Genomic DNA, 15,903 nt, shown 5'->3' on the forward strand with positions numbered 1-15,903 from the left:
GATTTGATGCAGACTTCAAGCACTTCTACAGCTAAATTTGAAGAAAAATGGGAGGCTGAGTCAGGAGGCTTGGTCTACCAGAGCGGGTTTCTTAATCCCCAATATCTATCTTAATAAAAGAAAACTCATATAAAAGGTATACTATAGATGGTGCTAAGCAGCCTTAAAAATAATGTAAAGTTCAACCACACCACCCAGTAAATTACAGAGATGTTGGATATTTCCTGCACATCTGAAGCTATTCTCCTAAATTAGAGGCTTTTTTGTACAAAGATCTTCCAGCTCCTTGGTAAAACCTTTCAACGTTCTATTCAAAAAGTGCCTGGTTATTCCTCTAAGCACTACCAATAGAAGATCGTGCCAATTTTCTTTCTATGCAAAAAGAGATTTGGTTACTCCTCTAAAATATCCCAATACAACAGTGACAAATTTGTTTTAATTGCCCATTTATTTCAATACTATTTCCAACATATTTGTTACATGTTACACATTGAAATAAATTGGAAATAACTATAAAATTTTGACCAACTGTGTAGTTATCCACCTATAATATCTAGGGGTCAATTCAATTAAGTGCGAGCGGCACAATGTACTGCTGCAACAGTGTGGAAATGGCAACAGAACATTAACTGTAGGGCTCCTGTAGGGCTGCAAACATCACTGAGTCCAGGGCTATCGTAAGTGCAGGGCTGTAACTAGGGTAGTGCGACCATGGCACAGGGCACCGCAGGGCAGGAGGCGTTGTTTGGGCCTGTCAATTGTCCTGTTTATTAACATTCTCACTTGTAGCTTCCTCTTCTTTTATCCCCAGCATCTCCTGGCCTCCCCTATCTCTTCCCTGGCCCTTCCCCATGAAGCCATGGCCCTTTTTCAGGTGCACTCTCTTATGTCCCCATTTCAAAAATGGGGGGGGGGGGGGCGCGCCAATGCTCTCTCTGGCACAGGGCACCAAAAAGTCTAGTTACAGCTCTGCGTAAGTGTCTCCTGAGTGCACTTACTTGTGGGACAATTGACTCAGACCTAATTGAACTGACCCCCTATAGCTTTGCCACAGTGGTGTATGTAAACTTCTGCCTTTGGTTTTAACATTGCTGGATGCAAATTTTCTCTGGATAGCCACCTGACCTGTCCTTTTGCCTGTATTTACCATTCTCTGTATTGCCCGCTTTGAACGCTTTGGATATTTGACTCTCCTGGATTGCCGCCAACCCAGACTTTTGCTTGGACACTGGACACCAATATGGCATATGTGGCAATTGCATCCTCTTGGTATTTGATTCCCTGTACAGTTTCATTAGTTTCTCCAATATTCCTGGGGCTGGTGCCTATCCCAGGATGATCTACTACTCAGTGCATTAGATATGAGATCAATTTAATACAAGTAAGCAAGTTCAGCTTTTAGGTAAAGGTGATTGCTACAGTCAGTATTCATGTGCTTCATCTGGTTCCATAATACATAAAAGCAAAATAAAAATTAAAAAAAATGCGCAGATGTGAATGAGCCCTAAAATGTTGATTACTCACTATCTGAATGTTTAGACTCTGCCCTGATCAATGTATTTTCTTGGCAGATCATTTAACCAATGAAAACACTGGGCTCCAACTTGTCCATTCTTGGGTCAAGAGCCCCTTAAGACCCTAAACATTGCTAGCTATAGAGATGTGACTCATTTAATGGAGATAGTAACAACTTTGCAAATAACAAAAGTTTACCTTCCTGATAAAGAAAGGTCTATGAAAGAATAATAATATTCATGAGAAAGTCTTTAATGTGTCTGTTTTACAAATTAGCACAAATGTTTTAAAGTATGTGACATGAAAATTAAATGAATCTGCTCCCTTTTTAGTCTAAACAGAAAGAAAAAAAATCAAAACAAAAAAGCAACATTTAACGTGTACAGGAATCAACATCAGACTCTTCATAACACAAATCTGTCAGGTGTAACATCTACTTCTATCACAGTCATTACAGAAACAAATGTAATACAATATTGTCTGTTCGATCACTATTATATTCACATGACTTTATTTATATTATTTATAATTTGCTTTACCACTACATTTGATTAAAAACAAAGCAAAGCAAAACATATTCTGATTTTATTGTGGAGCTAAATACAAATGTGAAATCACTGTCATGTTTACAATAATTAATGTCCACCATGTCATAGCTCACTTATTGGTCACAGGTTATCATGTTGCTGGCAGGTGCCTGACAGGCTTTTTAATTTACTTCTTCAGCTGGCCATACACTAGACTAGACCAACTTTTATCCAACAAGTTGGTTGGTTGGGATGAAAATCTGGTAACGTATGGGAGCAAATGACAATCAACAATTTGCTCCCAAACACCAGAAAACAGACTAAAATGGTTGTTCAGTCATGTTGGTTAAATCTTCTAAAAACAATTTGTCTGAATTACAGTTTTTGTCCATTTTTGGGGGTTTGGGAGCAAATTGTTGATTGTCATTTGCTCCCATGCATTACCAGCTTTTCAGTCGAACCAACCAACTAGTTGGACGAAAGTTGGTCAATAGTATGAACAGCTTTAGAAATGTGCTACAGTGATTTGCTGATTAAAGCAAAGGGGCATATATCGGGAATGGGATTGAAATACCGGCGGTTCAAAAACAGTGGATGCCCGAAAGGATGAAGATCCCGACTGGGGCAGGTAAGTACCCTAACCCTCCCCTGACCTCCCCCTAACCCTTTCTTAGTGGTGCCTAACTAACCGTAACCTCCCCCCGTGGGTGCCTAACCCTAACCCCCTCTTACTGCTCCCTAAACCTAACCCTCCCTGGGGGTTGCCTAAACCTAACCAACTCTACTAGGGGTGCCTAACCCTAATCCCCCCCCCAAACCTAACCCCGCTAGACTTCCTAATCCTTACCCTCCCACCCCGCAGCTAACGCCAAGGGTGCCCCGGACTTACCTTCATTCAGGCTGACGTCCTCGGCTTTTCGGCGTCAGGATTAAGATAGGCGACGGTATTTTGACGCCTATTTTAAATCCCTTGCCGGGATTCCGATGTCGGGATTGAGACCGGCGGCCGCAATAACTACATCCCATATATTGTGATGTCCCAAAAGCTTAAATGGCAGCAGCTGTTTTACATGTATCAAATCCCTTTAGGACCCTTAAATAATGAAGTTAGGGGGTGCTACAGCTAGATGTAATGTAGTACTTTATTTTTTATCAACATTGCAGAGGTAAAGACTGATGAGCCTAGTTTATTTTCATGGTTATCATCTGGAAATTTTAAATGTTGGGGTTTAGACAGGGGCAGAAATATAACCTTACACTAAAATTATTTGAGGCTATCCTCTTAAGATGTCTCCACAGATCTGCATCATCAGTGAAGTCACATTGTGCTTGGGAACAGCACAATTTCTTGTACTGAAACAAATTCTTCTTATTTTATGGGATAATCACAGATTGTAAAGATTTGTCCCTGGAAATCATTGCTTGCATGCATAAATTGCATATATGTCCTACACAAATGAAAAGACCCTTAGAAGTATATGTATTTGTCCAGTGATGTGCTGGGGCATGAAAGGCCCACCAGGGGTATGCATAGGTAGGTGCCCATGCTTAAGGGGTGTGGCCAGACATCAGTCCATGGTCCTGCTCCATGAAGTAACTGACAGTCTATAATCTATTAAAGTAATAATGTATTTATAGAGTGCATGGCTTAGAACATGACACAAAAGGGAGGGTAAGGGGCCTTCAGGCAGTTTGGTACACCAGGAATTTCCCCGGTCCTCCTGTTGGCCAGTCCATCGCTGTATTTGTCACAGCCTGGATTTTGGCAGTCTCATTATCTGCTGCAGCTATAGTTATGTATTTGCAATCAGGTTTAACAAATACAAATTATAAAAAAGGTCAGATTTGTTGTAGTGAACACTCCACCTGATTGAAAACTTATAGTCAGCTGTGGGTATGGGGGAGTAAAAACCATTTACATAAGAATATCACTAATGTAGATATAAATACAAGATTACATAGACAGGAGGAGATTTAAAGATCTGCACACTTCCTTGACCCATGTGACAACAAGTGGCTCAGTGTGTCTTGATGGCCACATGAACTGAGATTGCAAATACTCTTATTAAGCTTTATATTGAGATAGTGTAAGCTTCTTTATAGAAAAACAAAAGCTGACAGATGCTTTCAGGACCACCTGCTGGTTGTAGGATTACAGAAGATGATTTGTTGTTAGTATATGAAAAAGGAAAGCAGGTGACAATAAATAAGACTAAACACACAAACACCATTATTACTGGTTTGTCTCTGCCAATATACAAAAGCCACATACGGGAAGAGAAACAGAAAATGTGCAAAATGTACAGTATCCAATTAGTGCTTAAGACCCATGAATGGATTTGTTTAATCTGTACTATCCAATGGAGATTTCTCTAATTGCCTGTGATGTCAGTGGGTCCCTCTTGGTGCATAAACAAGCATCTAGCTATGGCTTTCCTTTTATTGATTTCTCATCACATGGGGAGTGTGGGAAAGCCTATGTAGTCATACATGATTTCAGAAGGAAACATCTTGTTTGCACTGAGCAGCTGTAGGACATATCTCAGGACTAGTTAGCTTCCATTTAACCCCTGCAGCTGGAATCCTAAGAATCATGTGGAACCCATGCGTGTTCCCTCCCTGGCCTGTCACTCACTTCTGCCAGGAGCAAGTCCCAGAATACTAATGCTTACCAGTTACCACTAAAACCAAGGCAGAGCCATTTTGCTGACAGAACACCTTCAGTTGGGTGCCTGATTAGATGTACTGCATGCCTGAATGATAAATCACCGCAGGCAGAGCACATGATATACATCACAATATAGAGATATTAAGCTAGCAAGTATGTAATAAATGATGGTGTCAGTAGTCAGGCTGTGACCTTACCTTCCTGCAGATCCTCCAGGTTGGTGATCTTCCTGCTGCCATCCAGCGTGTAGATGCAGCGCACCCCTTGGGGGAGATTGACATTGTCAGACAGGGAGCGGGTCAGCTCCATCAGCAGCGCGTCAAAGGACCTGAAGCGCTCCGCGGACACGGCGTAGGGCAGCCCCTTGAAGTAGCGGTCCCCATTGCGGTAGAAGCGCACCTTCTTGGCCTTCCTCTCCGAGCTGAGCGCCTGCAAGGTGCGGGTGCGGTAGAAGCTGCAGTGGGCGCTGTGTGCCGGGCTGGGGACCAGTCCATTGCCCCTGGCCCCTGATACGGAGCCACTGCTGTGTCCTCCACCTCCTCTCCTGGATGGCGTCTGCCATTTCTTCCTCTCTTCGAAATGCTCCAGCTCAATGCTCCTTGCATTGGCCATGGCGATGTACTATGGCCGAGCGGCACCTCTGCAAGACAAGAATCGCTGGTCAGATAGCTGTCACCATGCAATGCACCCTGTAGCTGGTTCTGTTATATTCCCCCGATGGGCAGCATGATGCATGCAGTAGTGCAAGGTGCAATAGGGGACATAGAGGATGTCTATTTGTCACAAGGCTTGCGTGGAGGTGTCACTGTCACTCCTCCATCAGTCCTTTCCAGCAGCAGCATCCCCCTTTATAGTGTGATTTTCCCACGGAGGAGGACAGGTCTAGCAGTGCCTGGAAACAATGCTGCCTCTCAGCCTCTGCATACAGGGAGGCAGATCATGCCTCGCACTGCAGCTGCACTGAATGGAGCAGCCCAGGCATTGTTCCCATGGCAGATCCGCCTCTATCCATGGATCAGCTGCTCCCTCTGTATCGCCATAACCTTCCAATTCAGCAAGGTGCTGCTACCCAGCACTGTGCACACACCCAGTCATCTGCCAGAGTCCCCGGTAAAAATGTGCTGCACAGGGGCCTCCCTGCTGCTCAGCAGCGTGATAATAACCCAGCCTCATATGCAGATAGCGATTTCTGTGGCCGCATCTACACCCCCGGCAGATGATTGGTTCATTCTCAGCTGTGTAGGAGAACCCAGATCTTGGCTGAATCTCGCCTGCTGGCGTCACTACCAGCCCCTCACTAAGGACAGAGATACTGATGTGCTGCAGTCAGTTTTTAAGTTGTCTAATACCAGCTATACGGCTCACCGTTATATCCGCCATTGCAAACGTCACAGTTTGTTGCGTTCTGTCAACAAACCTTGGTAAACACTTTGCATACATTGTTGCCTAGAAACAGACATTCTTATCTACATAGCGATGGTTAGGAAATAGAGTTAAAGTTATTTAAACGCCAAGAAGTAAGAGCCTGATTCACTACCGTATGCAACTGCATATGCAGTAGCGATTAAGCACGCAGTTCAACTGCGATAGTATGCTAATTCATTGCGATCGCTATTCCCTAGTAGCACTAGATAAGGACTGCCACTTACCAACATATGTAATTTTATGAAAGACTGCGAAACCATCGGTACCATCGCAGCCTCATGCACACTTGCACAAGCCCTGACCTTACTCAGAAATTGCTAACGACCACGCACACTATCAGGCCACAGACTGCGTAGGCCATCGCAGTGGATAATTTATGCACGCCCTGCAGCGGCATTGAAATGCACTGGCACGCCTGCATTCGCCCAACCCCCCGCCCCTGTCACCACCCACAAACAAAACTTCCTGTCAATTGTTCTGCGATCGTAGTCCCGATCGCAATAGCTAGTTTGTGCACTGCGATGCATGCGCAGAACGCAACAATTGTCAGATTGCATGCGTATTAGCAACTGCGTTCCTTGCTGAATCAGGCCCTAAGTGCAGTGCAGAATGAATGAATTCCTCTATTGCAGTTATGGATGGGGCTAGATGCCGCTACCACTGTATAAAGGACATCTGATCTGCCCATTTAGTGCCTCATTATTAGTTAGCCGCAATGTCAGTGTCGGAAACAGTTGAGCGATTATCCTTCTACTGCGCATGCATCTGAGTCAGGGCCATAACTAGGGGTGTGTGAGTGGTGCCATCGCGCAGGGCCCTAGGCGCGACACCAAAGTTGCCCATGGTCTCTGCATATGGCTAGCAAGGTGATTGGAACGCTCCGGGCATGCACCCTGCAGTCTATACAGCTGCTCTGTGCTGTACTACCCCGTGCTGGTGGCACTGCCCCTTCTGTGAGGCCATCATGACGCCTTTCTCTCACATAATGCACTGCTGTCCTGTTACGGCACTGGTCTAAATCGCACTGCACATGCGTCACGAGATGCAGTACCGGAGGCCAGGGGCGGATCTAGATTCTTGCTTTAGGGGGGGCGGTGTGTGTATGTGCAGTGGTGGCAAGGATGTGCTTGCCACCGCGTCGGCGATGCGTCCATCATCATGGATCCCAATGGGACCCCTGGGAGTGAGGTACGTGTCGCCTGTGTCATCAGACTCCTCATTAATCCGGTTTTAGTCACCTGTAGGAGGGGGACCTTGTGTGTCATATCAGGTCTGGTTCTAGACCAAGTAGAGCCCAGGGTGAAAATTCCTTTGGTGCCCCACTCACCTTACCTATATGGTGGTTTCTCTGCAATGGAGAACGTCTGAAGAAATTGATCCTCCGTGGGCAGACAGTGTCCTAAATCATTAGTCACTATTCACATTGAAGATCACATAGTCCAGAAGATGCCTGTTTGTGTAGGAATATAATCAATGTCATCATCATACAACAGAAGTTCAACCAGAAATGTGCCACCTGTGTCCCCTCCAACCTCCTGCCCCCTGTGTTCCTTCCAGCCCCGTCATTCCAGCCTTCAGCCCTCTGTGTACCCTCCAGCCCCCTCTTTCCCCACCAGCCCCATATTATTCTAGTTTCCAGACCCCTGTGATTCCAACCTTCAGCCCAATGTCCCCTCCAGCCCCCAGTCATTCCAGCATCCACCGCTCTTTGGGCCTGATTCAGAGCCGCTCGTAAGCGGCCGCTCGTTCGCTCCGAACGATGTTCGCACATCTGCGCATGCGTATGGGTCGTAATGCGCATGCGCCAACCAGTCAGTGCGGTCGGAAAACGTGTGTTCGCAAAATTGCGAGTGCCTGCTAATTTGAGTGATAGGATGAGGCGTTTGTGAGTGGTAACAGGGGAAGGTGCTTGAAAACGGGGAGTGGAGATCCGAACACAGGCGTGCCAAACGGTCAAAACGGGCGTTTTAAGGGTGTGCATAATTAACAAAGCAGCGTCATCGACCACGTCACTTGGTTGTTTCTTAGCCTGAACTGTTCGCATGATTGCGGTAGGAAAATCCAACCACAAGCACTGCGAGCAGTTCAGACGCCTTTCGATGTACTCGATTAATCTAATAAATAGCGGAGATGACGTATGATGCGAGCGGCCTGGAGGCGTCTTTACAAAATAGCGAGCACATGTTTCGTTCGCTCGCTCAGACATAGAGGCGTCAACAGACCGCAAAGAGCGAGCGCTCAATTTAAATAGCCGGCCCCTTTTTCTGAACGAGCGAGCGCAAATAGCATCCGCCTCTGAATCAGGCCCTTTGTCCCCTCCAGTCTCGTCATTCCAGTCTCCATTCCTCTGTGTCCCCTCCATTCCCCTGTCATTCCAGTCTCCAGTCCTCTGTGTACCCTCCAGCCCCCATCATTCCAGCCTCCAACCCCATTGTCATTCCAGCCTTCAGCCCTCATCATTCCAGCCTTCAGTCCTATGTGTCCCCTCCAGCCAGCTGTCATTCCAGCCTCCTGTCCCCTCCAGCCCCTCATCATTCCGGCCACCTGTCTCCCCTCCAGGCCCCTGTCATTGTGTCTCCCCTCCAGGGCCCTGTCATCCTGTCTCCCCTCCAGGCCCCTGTCATCCTGTCTCCCCTCCAAGCCCCTGTCATTCGAGCCTCCAGCCCCGAGTAACAACCAACCCACTTACCTTCATTTCTGCAGCTTTCTTCTTCCAGTTCAGCGTCCTACTGCTTCTGCTCCTCAGGCTCTTCCTCTTCCTGAGCAGTGAGCACTTGACACGTAGCACATGTCCCTGAAGAGAGCCGGCTGGGTCAAGGGGGCGTGGCCTAATCGCGGGTCCGTGGCCAGGCCCCCTTATGGAGGAAGAAAAAAATAAAAAAAATTTTGCAGTTGTGTTACAGGGGGGCAATCGCCCTGATCGCACCCCCTGGATCCGCCACTTAGGGAGGCGCATGGTCTCAGAAATGTATTGGAAATGTATTCTATCGAGTCATCTCATGTAATACATGTTCCAAAATAAAATTTCAAGCTAAATGTTTAGTTGTTTAACTTATTTATATTTTCTATTTATTACTTGAGTCTGGGGAAGTTTTTTTTTTAATGAAACTCGGTGGAAGGTGCACACCTTGCATGTTATGCCCAATGTGTACGTGTGCGGCAACGTACATAATTCTATAAATATCACTTGTTTTAATTTAATATTTTGTGTGTGTATGTGTGTGTATATATATATATATATATATATATATATATATATATATATATACAGATGAGTCACATTATTGTGTCCACATCCTACATTTGCGTGTAGCCGATGAAGTACATCACGTGCTGTGCGCTGGTTTGGTGGGTATATTATAAGATGTGCGATAAGCCATCTGCACACATATCACTGGTTGCTGTCATGGATAAAAGGGGCGATTTATCTGAGTTGCAAAAAGGGCTTATTATTAGCTTTTGGGTTGCAGTATATGTGAAACAGTGCAGTTTGTGAACTGACCGCATGCTGCTATGGTGAAGGTGTATCATGACTGGACACATGGCACGACAGCCCGGCTCTATCCTTGCCACCCCAGGGTGGTGGGTGGCGAATTGATAGTGTGAGGTGTAGTGTAAAAATTATATTTTTCATAATTGTCTTTACAGTGAAACTACAGGTCCCAGCAAGCCTCCTCTGCATGCTGGTACTTGGAGAACCACAAGTGCCAGCATGCGGGGCATTAACTACCCACTGGTACCTGTAGTTCAACTGTACAGAAATGGTTAATAAAACACACAACACACAGAGAAAATAAAGCTAATTTTTACACTACACCTTACACTATCAACCCGCCACCCACCACCCAGGGGTGGCGGGGATAGCACCGGCTATCAGCCTAGGCCAGGGGTGCCCTGGAGAAGGTAACCCCTTTATTGGGGGATCCCCAACTCCCCAGGGATCCCTGACCTGGGCTGACTAACGGTCAGGGCTGATGCTGCGGCTGGGGGCCCCGGTGAAAGGGCACCTCTGGCTGTGGCATCAGTCCCCTGTTAGAAAGGGTCCAGGGCTGGTTTTAAATATACGGGGGACCTCATGTCATTTTTTTTCTCCGTATATTTAAAACCAGCTCTGTCCCTGCTGCCTTGTGCCAGTTCATATTTTACAGTGGAACCCTACACATTTTTTTCCCTGTAAATTAAGAACCAGGACAGGCTGGCAAGCCCGGGGCTGATTAGTCTTTTGGGGGGGACCTCACGTCATTTATTTAACATATTATCCCTATTTTCACCATTTACAGAAAGAAACATACACAAATCACAATGATTGGTGTATGTTTCTGACCATCTCGCAACTCAGGGGTTGAGAGTTTGAAAAGTAATTTTAACAGAGAGTTTGCCCCTATCTCACCCGAGCTTGTCATCCCGATTTTTGGTAAATTTGAGAGATGTATGTTTTAGGTGAAAAGTACTTCCGATTTGGCCTGATGGTGATAAGATTCGAGATTGCTATCTCACCCCAGTTTTACGAGTGAGATGAGAGGAATCTCTCTCTAACTCACCCGACTTTGCCTTTAGTAAATTTGCAAGCAGGGAAAAAATCAATAAATCACCCGAGATGGTCATCTCAACCTATCTCAATTGTTAGTAAATTTACCTCTCATTGTATAAAAAAAGATAAATATATCAATGAGCAAAATGAAACAAATGTGTCAATTAAAAAATAAGGCAATAAATGTGTTTAATAGCTGCATCAAAAGTGTCGACTTCTTATAAATAAAGTAGCTCATCATAAATAAATACAATATATAGAAGATGAACTGAAAGGCTAAAATCATTATCTATTGAAAAGCCTCTAAATCAATAATATATGGTATAACAAATAGAGAATAGTTTGGTCCTATTTTACATTATTATTTTACACTGCATTTTTTCCGTGACAGCGTTGTGGTCCCTGGGTCCCTTTGCAAAAATCTCAAAAAAACTTTTTACACGTTGTCATTATTGTGTATTGTGTGCAGAATTTTGAGGACAAAAATGAATTTATTCAATTTTGAAATAAGGCTATAACATAACAAAATGTGGAAAAAGTGACACGCTCTGAATAGTTTCCGGAAGCACTGTATATACAGTATATATATATATATATATATATATATATATATATATATACACACACACACAGATGTGTCCTCACTCGTCTTTGCTGCCCCTCGAGTCAAACAGCCCCTCTTGGAGCTCCTGATCCTGTGAGTCTCTACTAGCACCTGGTGTCATTTTTGGAACAGATATCTTGTGCCACGGTTGGGCTGATCCACAGCGGTACAGGGGAAATCCCTAGTGGGCCCCACTGCTTGAGGGCCCACCCCCTTCTCTAGGGGTCAGGTTCAAAACTGCACTCAAATTGTACATTGCTACTCTATTAAAAGGTCAATTAATTGAAGGTGCAGGACCACAGATGAACATGGGTGCTTGCAGGGCTGTAGCTAGGGTAGAGCGACCTGTGCCATGACACAGGGCACCGCAGGGCAGGGGGCGCTGTTCAGGCCGGTCAATTTTCTGTTTATTATCATTCTCACTTGTAGCTTCCTCTTATTTTATCCCCAGCATCTCCTGGCCTCCCCTATCTCTTCCCTGGCCCTTCCCCATGAGGCCATGGCATTTTTTCGGTCTGTTATCTTTCTATTTAAAAAATAGGGGGACGCCAATGCTCTTTCTGGCACAGGGCACCGAAAAGTCTAGTTATGGCTCTGGGTGCTTGAGTCACTTCTATAGAAACTACACCAAGATCCCCTCTTCTGCCAATCAAAATGGGTTGTCACAACTTAACCCTATCCTCTTCTCTTGGTTATACTTAATTCCTGGGACTATGGTATATTCACTATAGCGCATTGCTGTTATCAGTCTGGTACACTATCATGCATGCATTATCAGTATTCACTGTATATATTTATAAAGTGGCCAAGACCATGCACTCTCTACTGGTTTGGCAAACCTGTGTGGTGGATGGCCACAACCACTCTGTTGGATGACCACACCAGATCACAGCATACACTGTCATATGTTTCTGTGCAGGGTTTACTGCAGAACTGATTTAGACACAAGAGCTGGGAATTTCAGTGGGCGTTCCTGGGAGGTAATAGGGGAGTGGCTAATAAAACACTGACTTGTCGTGGTCAGCACCTGCGTGTAAAGACTCAGTTACACAGGCGTCATGTTCACACTAGAGATGTGTGCAGACCCCCGTGTTCTGGTTTTGGTTCTAAATCATCATCGCATTGTGTTTTGGTTTTGGATCTGGATTTATTTAAAAATTGATATAAACAGCTAACATTATGTAACTTTGATTTGTTTTTGTTATAAACACTAATAACATTAATTTTCTGTCATTTCCAGTAATTTCCAGCAAACTTTGACCATCTCACAATATAGTTTTCATCAATATTGGCCAAAGGCTGCAGCGAGCTGGCTGGCTAAAGTAAGCGACACAAACACAGTTGTCAGTAAGTGCAGCTCACTTCAAGTTCACTTCTAACAAGCATACACAAGAGCATGTATGCACTGTATTGCAGGTGCTAGCTAGCGCCTGACAAACATACATACACAGTGACAAAGATGTCTGCAGTCTTTTACACACTTCCTACCCACTACATCAACCTGCTACTCTCTCTAATGGTGACTAGTATGTAGTATTGCAGCATGAACTACAGCCCACACCCTCTCCATACACCCTCCTGTGAGAAATGGCACCTGCAATCACTAGGGAGGGGCTTACATGCAATCTGAAATGGGTTAGGTCGGGTTGGGTATGGGATGCTGGCGCTCGGGATACGGTGGTCAGAATCCCAACGCTAACATCCCGACAGGGTTAGGATACTGACACTTGTTGGTCAGTATCCTAGCCCTCCCCCTCTCTCTACCCCTCCCAACTGCCTAAACCTAACCACCCCCTAGTTCCCTAGTACCTAACCTAATCCCCCTCTCTAAACCTAACCCTCCCCCTTTAGTGCCTAACCCTAACCCCAATACTTACCATCGGGATGCCAGCGGTCGGGATACAGACGCTGGGATCCTGACAGGTGCCAGGACTGTCAGTATTATGACTGCATCCCATCTGAAACACGCAAGATCTGTTTTTAGATACGAAATCTGAACTTGGCGAGGACTCGGTTTTCCTTGGAACTTCAAAGTGATCCGAGCCTGGACTCTGGGCCTGATTCAGAGCCGGACGCTCTGACCAGAGAGCTCGCTCTGAATCAGTGCCCTCCTACCTTAAAATGGAGCGGCCTCCTGGCCGCTCGCATAGCTGTGGGTGACCACCCACAGCATATGCGAGCGGCCAAAAAGATGGTCGCGATGGTCAAGACCATCGCAACCATCGGGCTTGCGACGAGACCCTTGTGGTAGGGTCTCGTTGCCGCAAAGCCCTGGAGTGACTTTGGCTCTATCAGAGGGGGCGTGCTGTCAGTCACCATTGACAGCACGCCCCCTTTATTGCGAGACCCATAACGACGGCTTGGCCATCGTTATTCGGGTCTCGCGCATGCACATGACGGAGCTCCCTCCGTCGTGCGCATGCGCATTGGGGGCACATCGACCCGCTTGCGAGCGTCCTGCGCTCGCGAGCGGGTCTGAATGACCCCCTCTGTTCAACTCAGAACCCCAAACTTTTCTTTGTGTTTGATCTTCATCACCGAACTCCACCCCTGGATCAGTGCACTTCCCATGGCATAAATTTCATTTTGAAAAATTCTTGGAACTTGCAAGCAAGATGCAGAGTCTCTTGTACTGTAGGAATGGCAGATAAAATCTGCATTCACTACAATTGCTCTTTCACTGTCCATAATATCTTGTTCCATCTGCAGAAAATTAACAACCTCACTCTATATTAACTAAAAAATAAAAATACATCTACTCTGAAAGGACCAGCCTAGGAGGTTCGCCAGGGTATCTATAGTTAGGGGACACTAAAACATAAAATGAATGATATAATGTCACTTATTCAATATTTACAAGATGTTGCAGTGTGTGTGGGATAATACAGGCCCTATGTTACATGGTTGAAGTGTGTTGTCTGGAATCTGCTCTTTGACCAGCACTAGACTTCAACAGTACTTTTTCTTCATCCCTTCTTCACACCACAGCAGAGAGGCAAGGGTACCCCTCCCCCCAGACACAGACCAAATATCAGACAAAAGTGTGCAAAAGTATCTTTTTTATTTATTTCTAATGACTCCAAACAGGGCTGCCATCAGAAATTATGGGGCTGACAAAATAGGCAGGGCCCCTCCCCTTGGGTGGGGGGGGCAGTTTTTCAGAGGTGGACGTCGCTGTGGATAATGTGGGTGAACAACGTGATGGTGAGGGAGTGTGCAGCTTGAGGGTAAAGGTGTGAGAGCAAGGTGAAGGTGTGGGTGTGAGAGCAGGGTGTGGGTAAGGGTGCGAGAGCAGGGTGAGGGTGTGAGACCAGGTGAGGGTGTAAAAGCAGGGTGAGGGTGTGAGAGCAGGATGAGGGTATGAGAGCAGGGTGAGGGTAAGAGAGCAGGGTGACGGTGTGGGTGTGAAAGCAGAAAGAGGGTGCGAGAGCAGACTTAGGGGGAGAGAGCAGGAGTGTCTGTACCTGGTCTCTTTCCACCACAGGAATATCTGGATGGGAAGTGGGATCCCCCACAGCCTCTCCAGCTCCTGCCCGTCCTTCTTCTGCATCATCACGCGGCGGCTGTAGCTAGCTTCTCCGCCTGCAGCTGCTGTTCCCTTTCTGCCTGGCTGCTCTCTTCCTTACCCAGCCTCTCCCCACTGGTAGGCAGTTCCTGCTCCAGGCTTACCATTTACACTCACCCAGACAGAGAGATAGACTTGGGTAGCAGGCAACGGCATTTTGAATTTAGCACCGGCCGCGGCACAATCAGAGCTTGCGGACCGGCAACCAATCAAAAGCCGCAGCTGCAGCCGCTCCTGATTGACTGCCGGTCCACAAGCTCCGATCAGCTTGTGGCCAGCACCAAGTTCAAAATACCATCGGCGCTTATCCACTTTGCTGCCACCCGGGCACCCTTTCTGTCCGGGCCCTGGACTCTAGTCCCGGCAGTCCCCCCCTGATGGCGGCCCTGACTCCAAATGCAGACTAAAATGGGTCACTCCAATACATTGAACAAATGACAAGGAAATCTCAGATCACTTTTACTAATTCAATGTCACACCCACATGTACAATCGCTGTATTATCACTAAATATGAACTAAATATGAACTAACTGGCTCTTCACCGGTGAATATTATGTACTAATAATCCTACAGACCTACTTAACGTTTCAAAAGAATACCTACATACCTACATAACAATATACATGGGACCTGATTCTGAAATCTACATACATTTGATATTTACATAAATCTCTGCTGTTTTTTGATCTGCGCATGTGCAGGAGCCGCACAGCGCATGCACAGATCTAGTCCGGCGACGTCGATCGCAGTGCCCAAAGCTGCAGCATGATTGACATGCTGCTGGCATTTGGATGTGTTGACGGGGAGCGTTACAGAAAATGTTGATCCCGTTTTCTGGGCGTGCCGAAGTCAGTGGCTGCATCCTTGGACACAGCTTCACTGGCCCTGGCAGCATAAGTCTTCTTTGGATGCAGCAGCGGATCAGAGAAGCCTGCAATGGACGTCTTTTTACTTAAGATGCCTCCAGCAGGTTCTGCATATTTTTGTACACTGCATTATGCTGCACACTGAGATATGGCAGCCCATATCAGGCAATTAGCTCTATGTTGTCCCATGTATGGAACAAA

General features: G+C 46.1%; 1 protein-coding gene across 3 annotated transcripts in view; it reads right to left on the minus strand.

The window, feature by feature from the left end:
• DCLK2 (doublecortin like kinase 2) overlaps positions 1-5,964 on the minus strand; it is a 137,702-nt gene extending 131,738 nt beyond the window's left edge. For 2 of the 3 annotated variants that reach the window (XR_015869896.1, XM_088448390.1), the window contains exon 1: positions 4,908-5,964. Coding sequence is in view for 2 of the 3 variants with exons in the window: in XM_088448390.1 (XP_088304516.1) it covers positions 4,908-5,322 (415 nt within the window). In the remaining variant the exon portion in view is untranslated. The remainder of the gene's footprint in view (positions 1-4,907) is intronic. The other variant, XM_088448381.1, reaches the window with a different exon arrangement.
• Positions 5,965-15,903: the final 9,939 nt, after the last annotated feature.

The sequence above is a fragment of the Taudactylus pleione genome, unplaced genomic scaffold (genome assembly GCF_031769625.1).
Source record: "Taudactylus pleione unplaced genomic scaffold, aTauple2 ptg000021l, whole genome shotgun sequence".
Taxonomy (NCBI): Eukaryota; Metazoa; Chordata; class Amphibia; order Anura; family Myobatrachidae; genus Taudactylus; species Taudactylus pleione.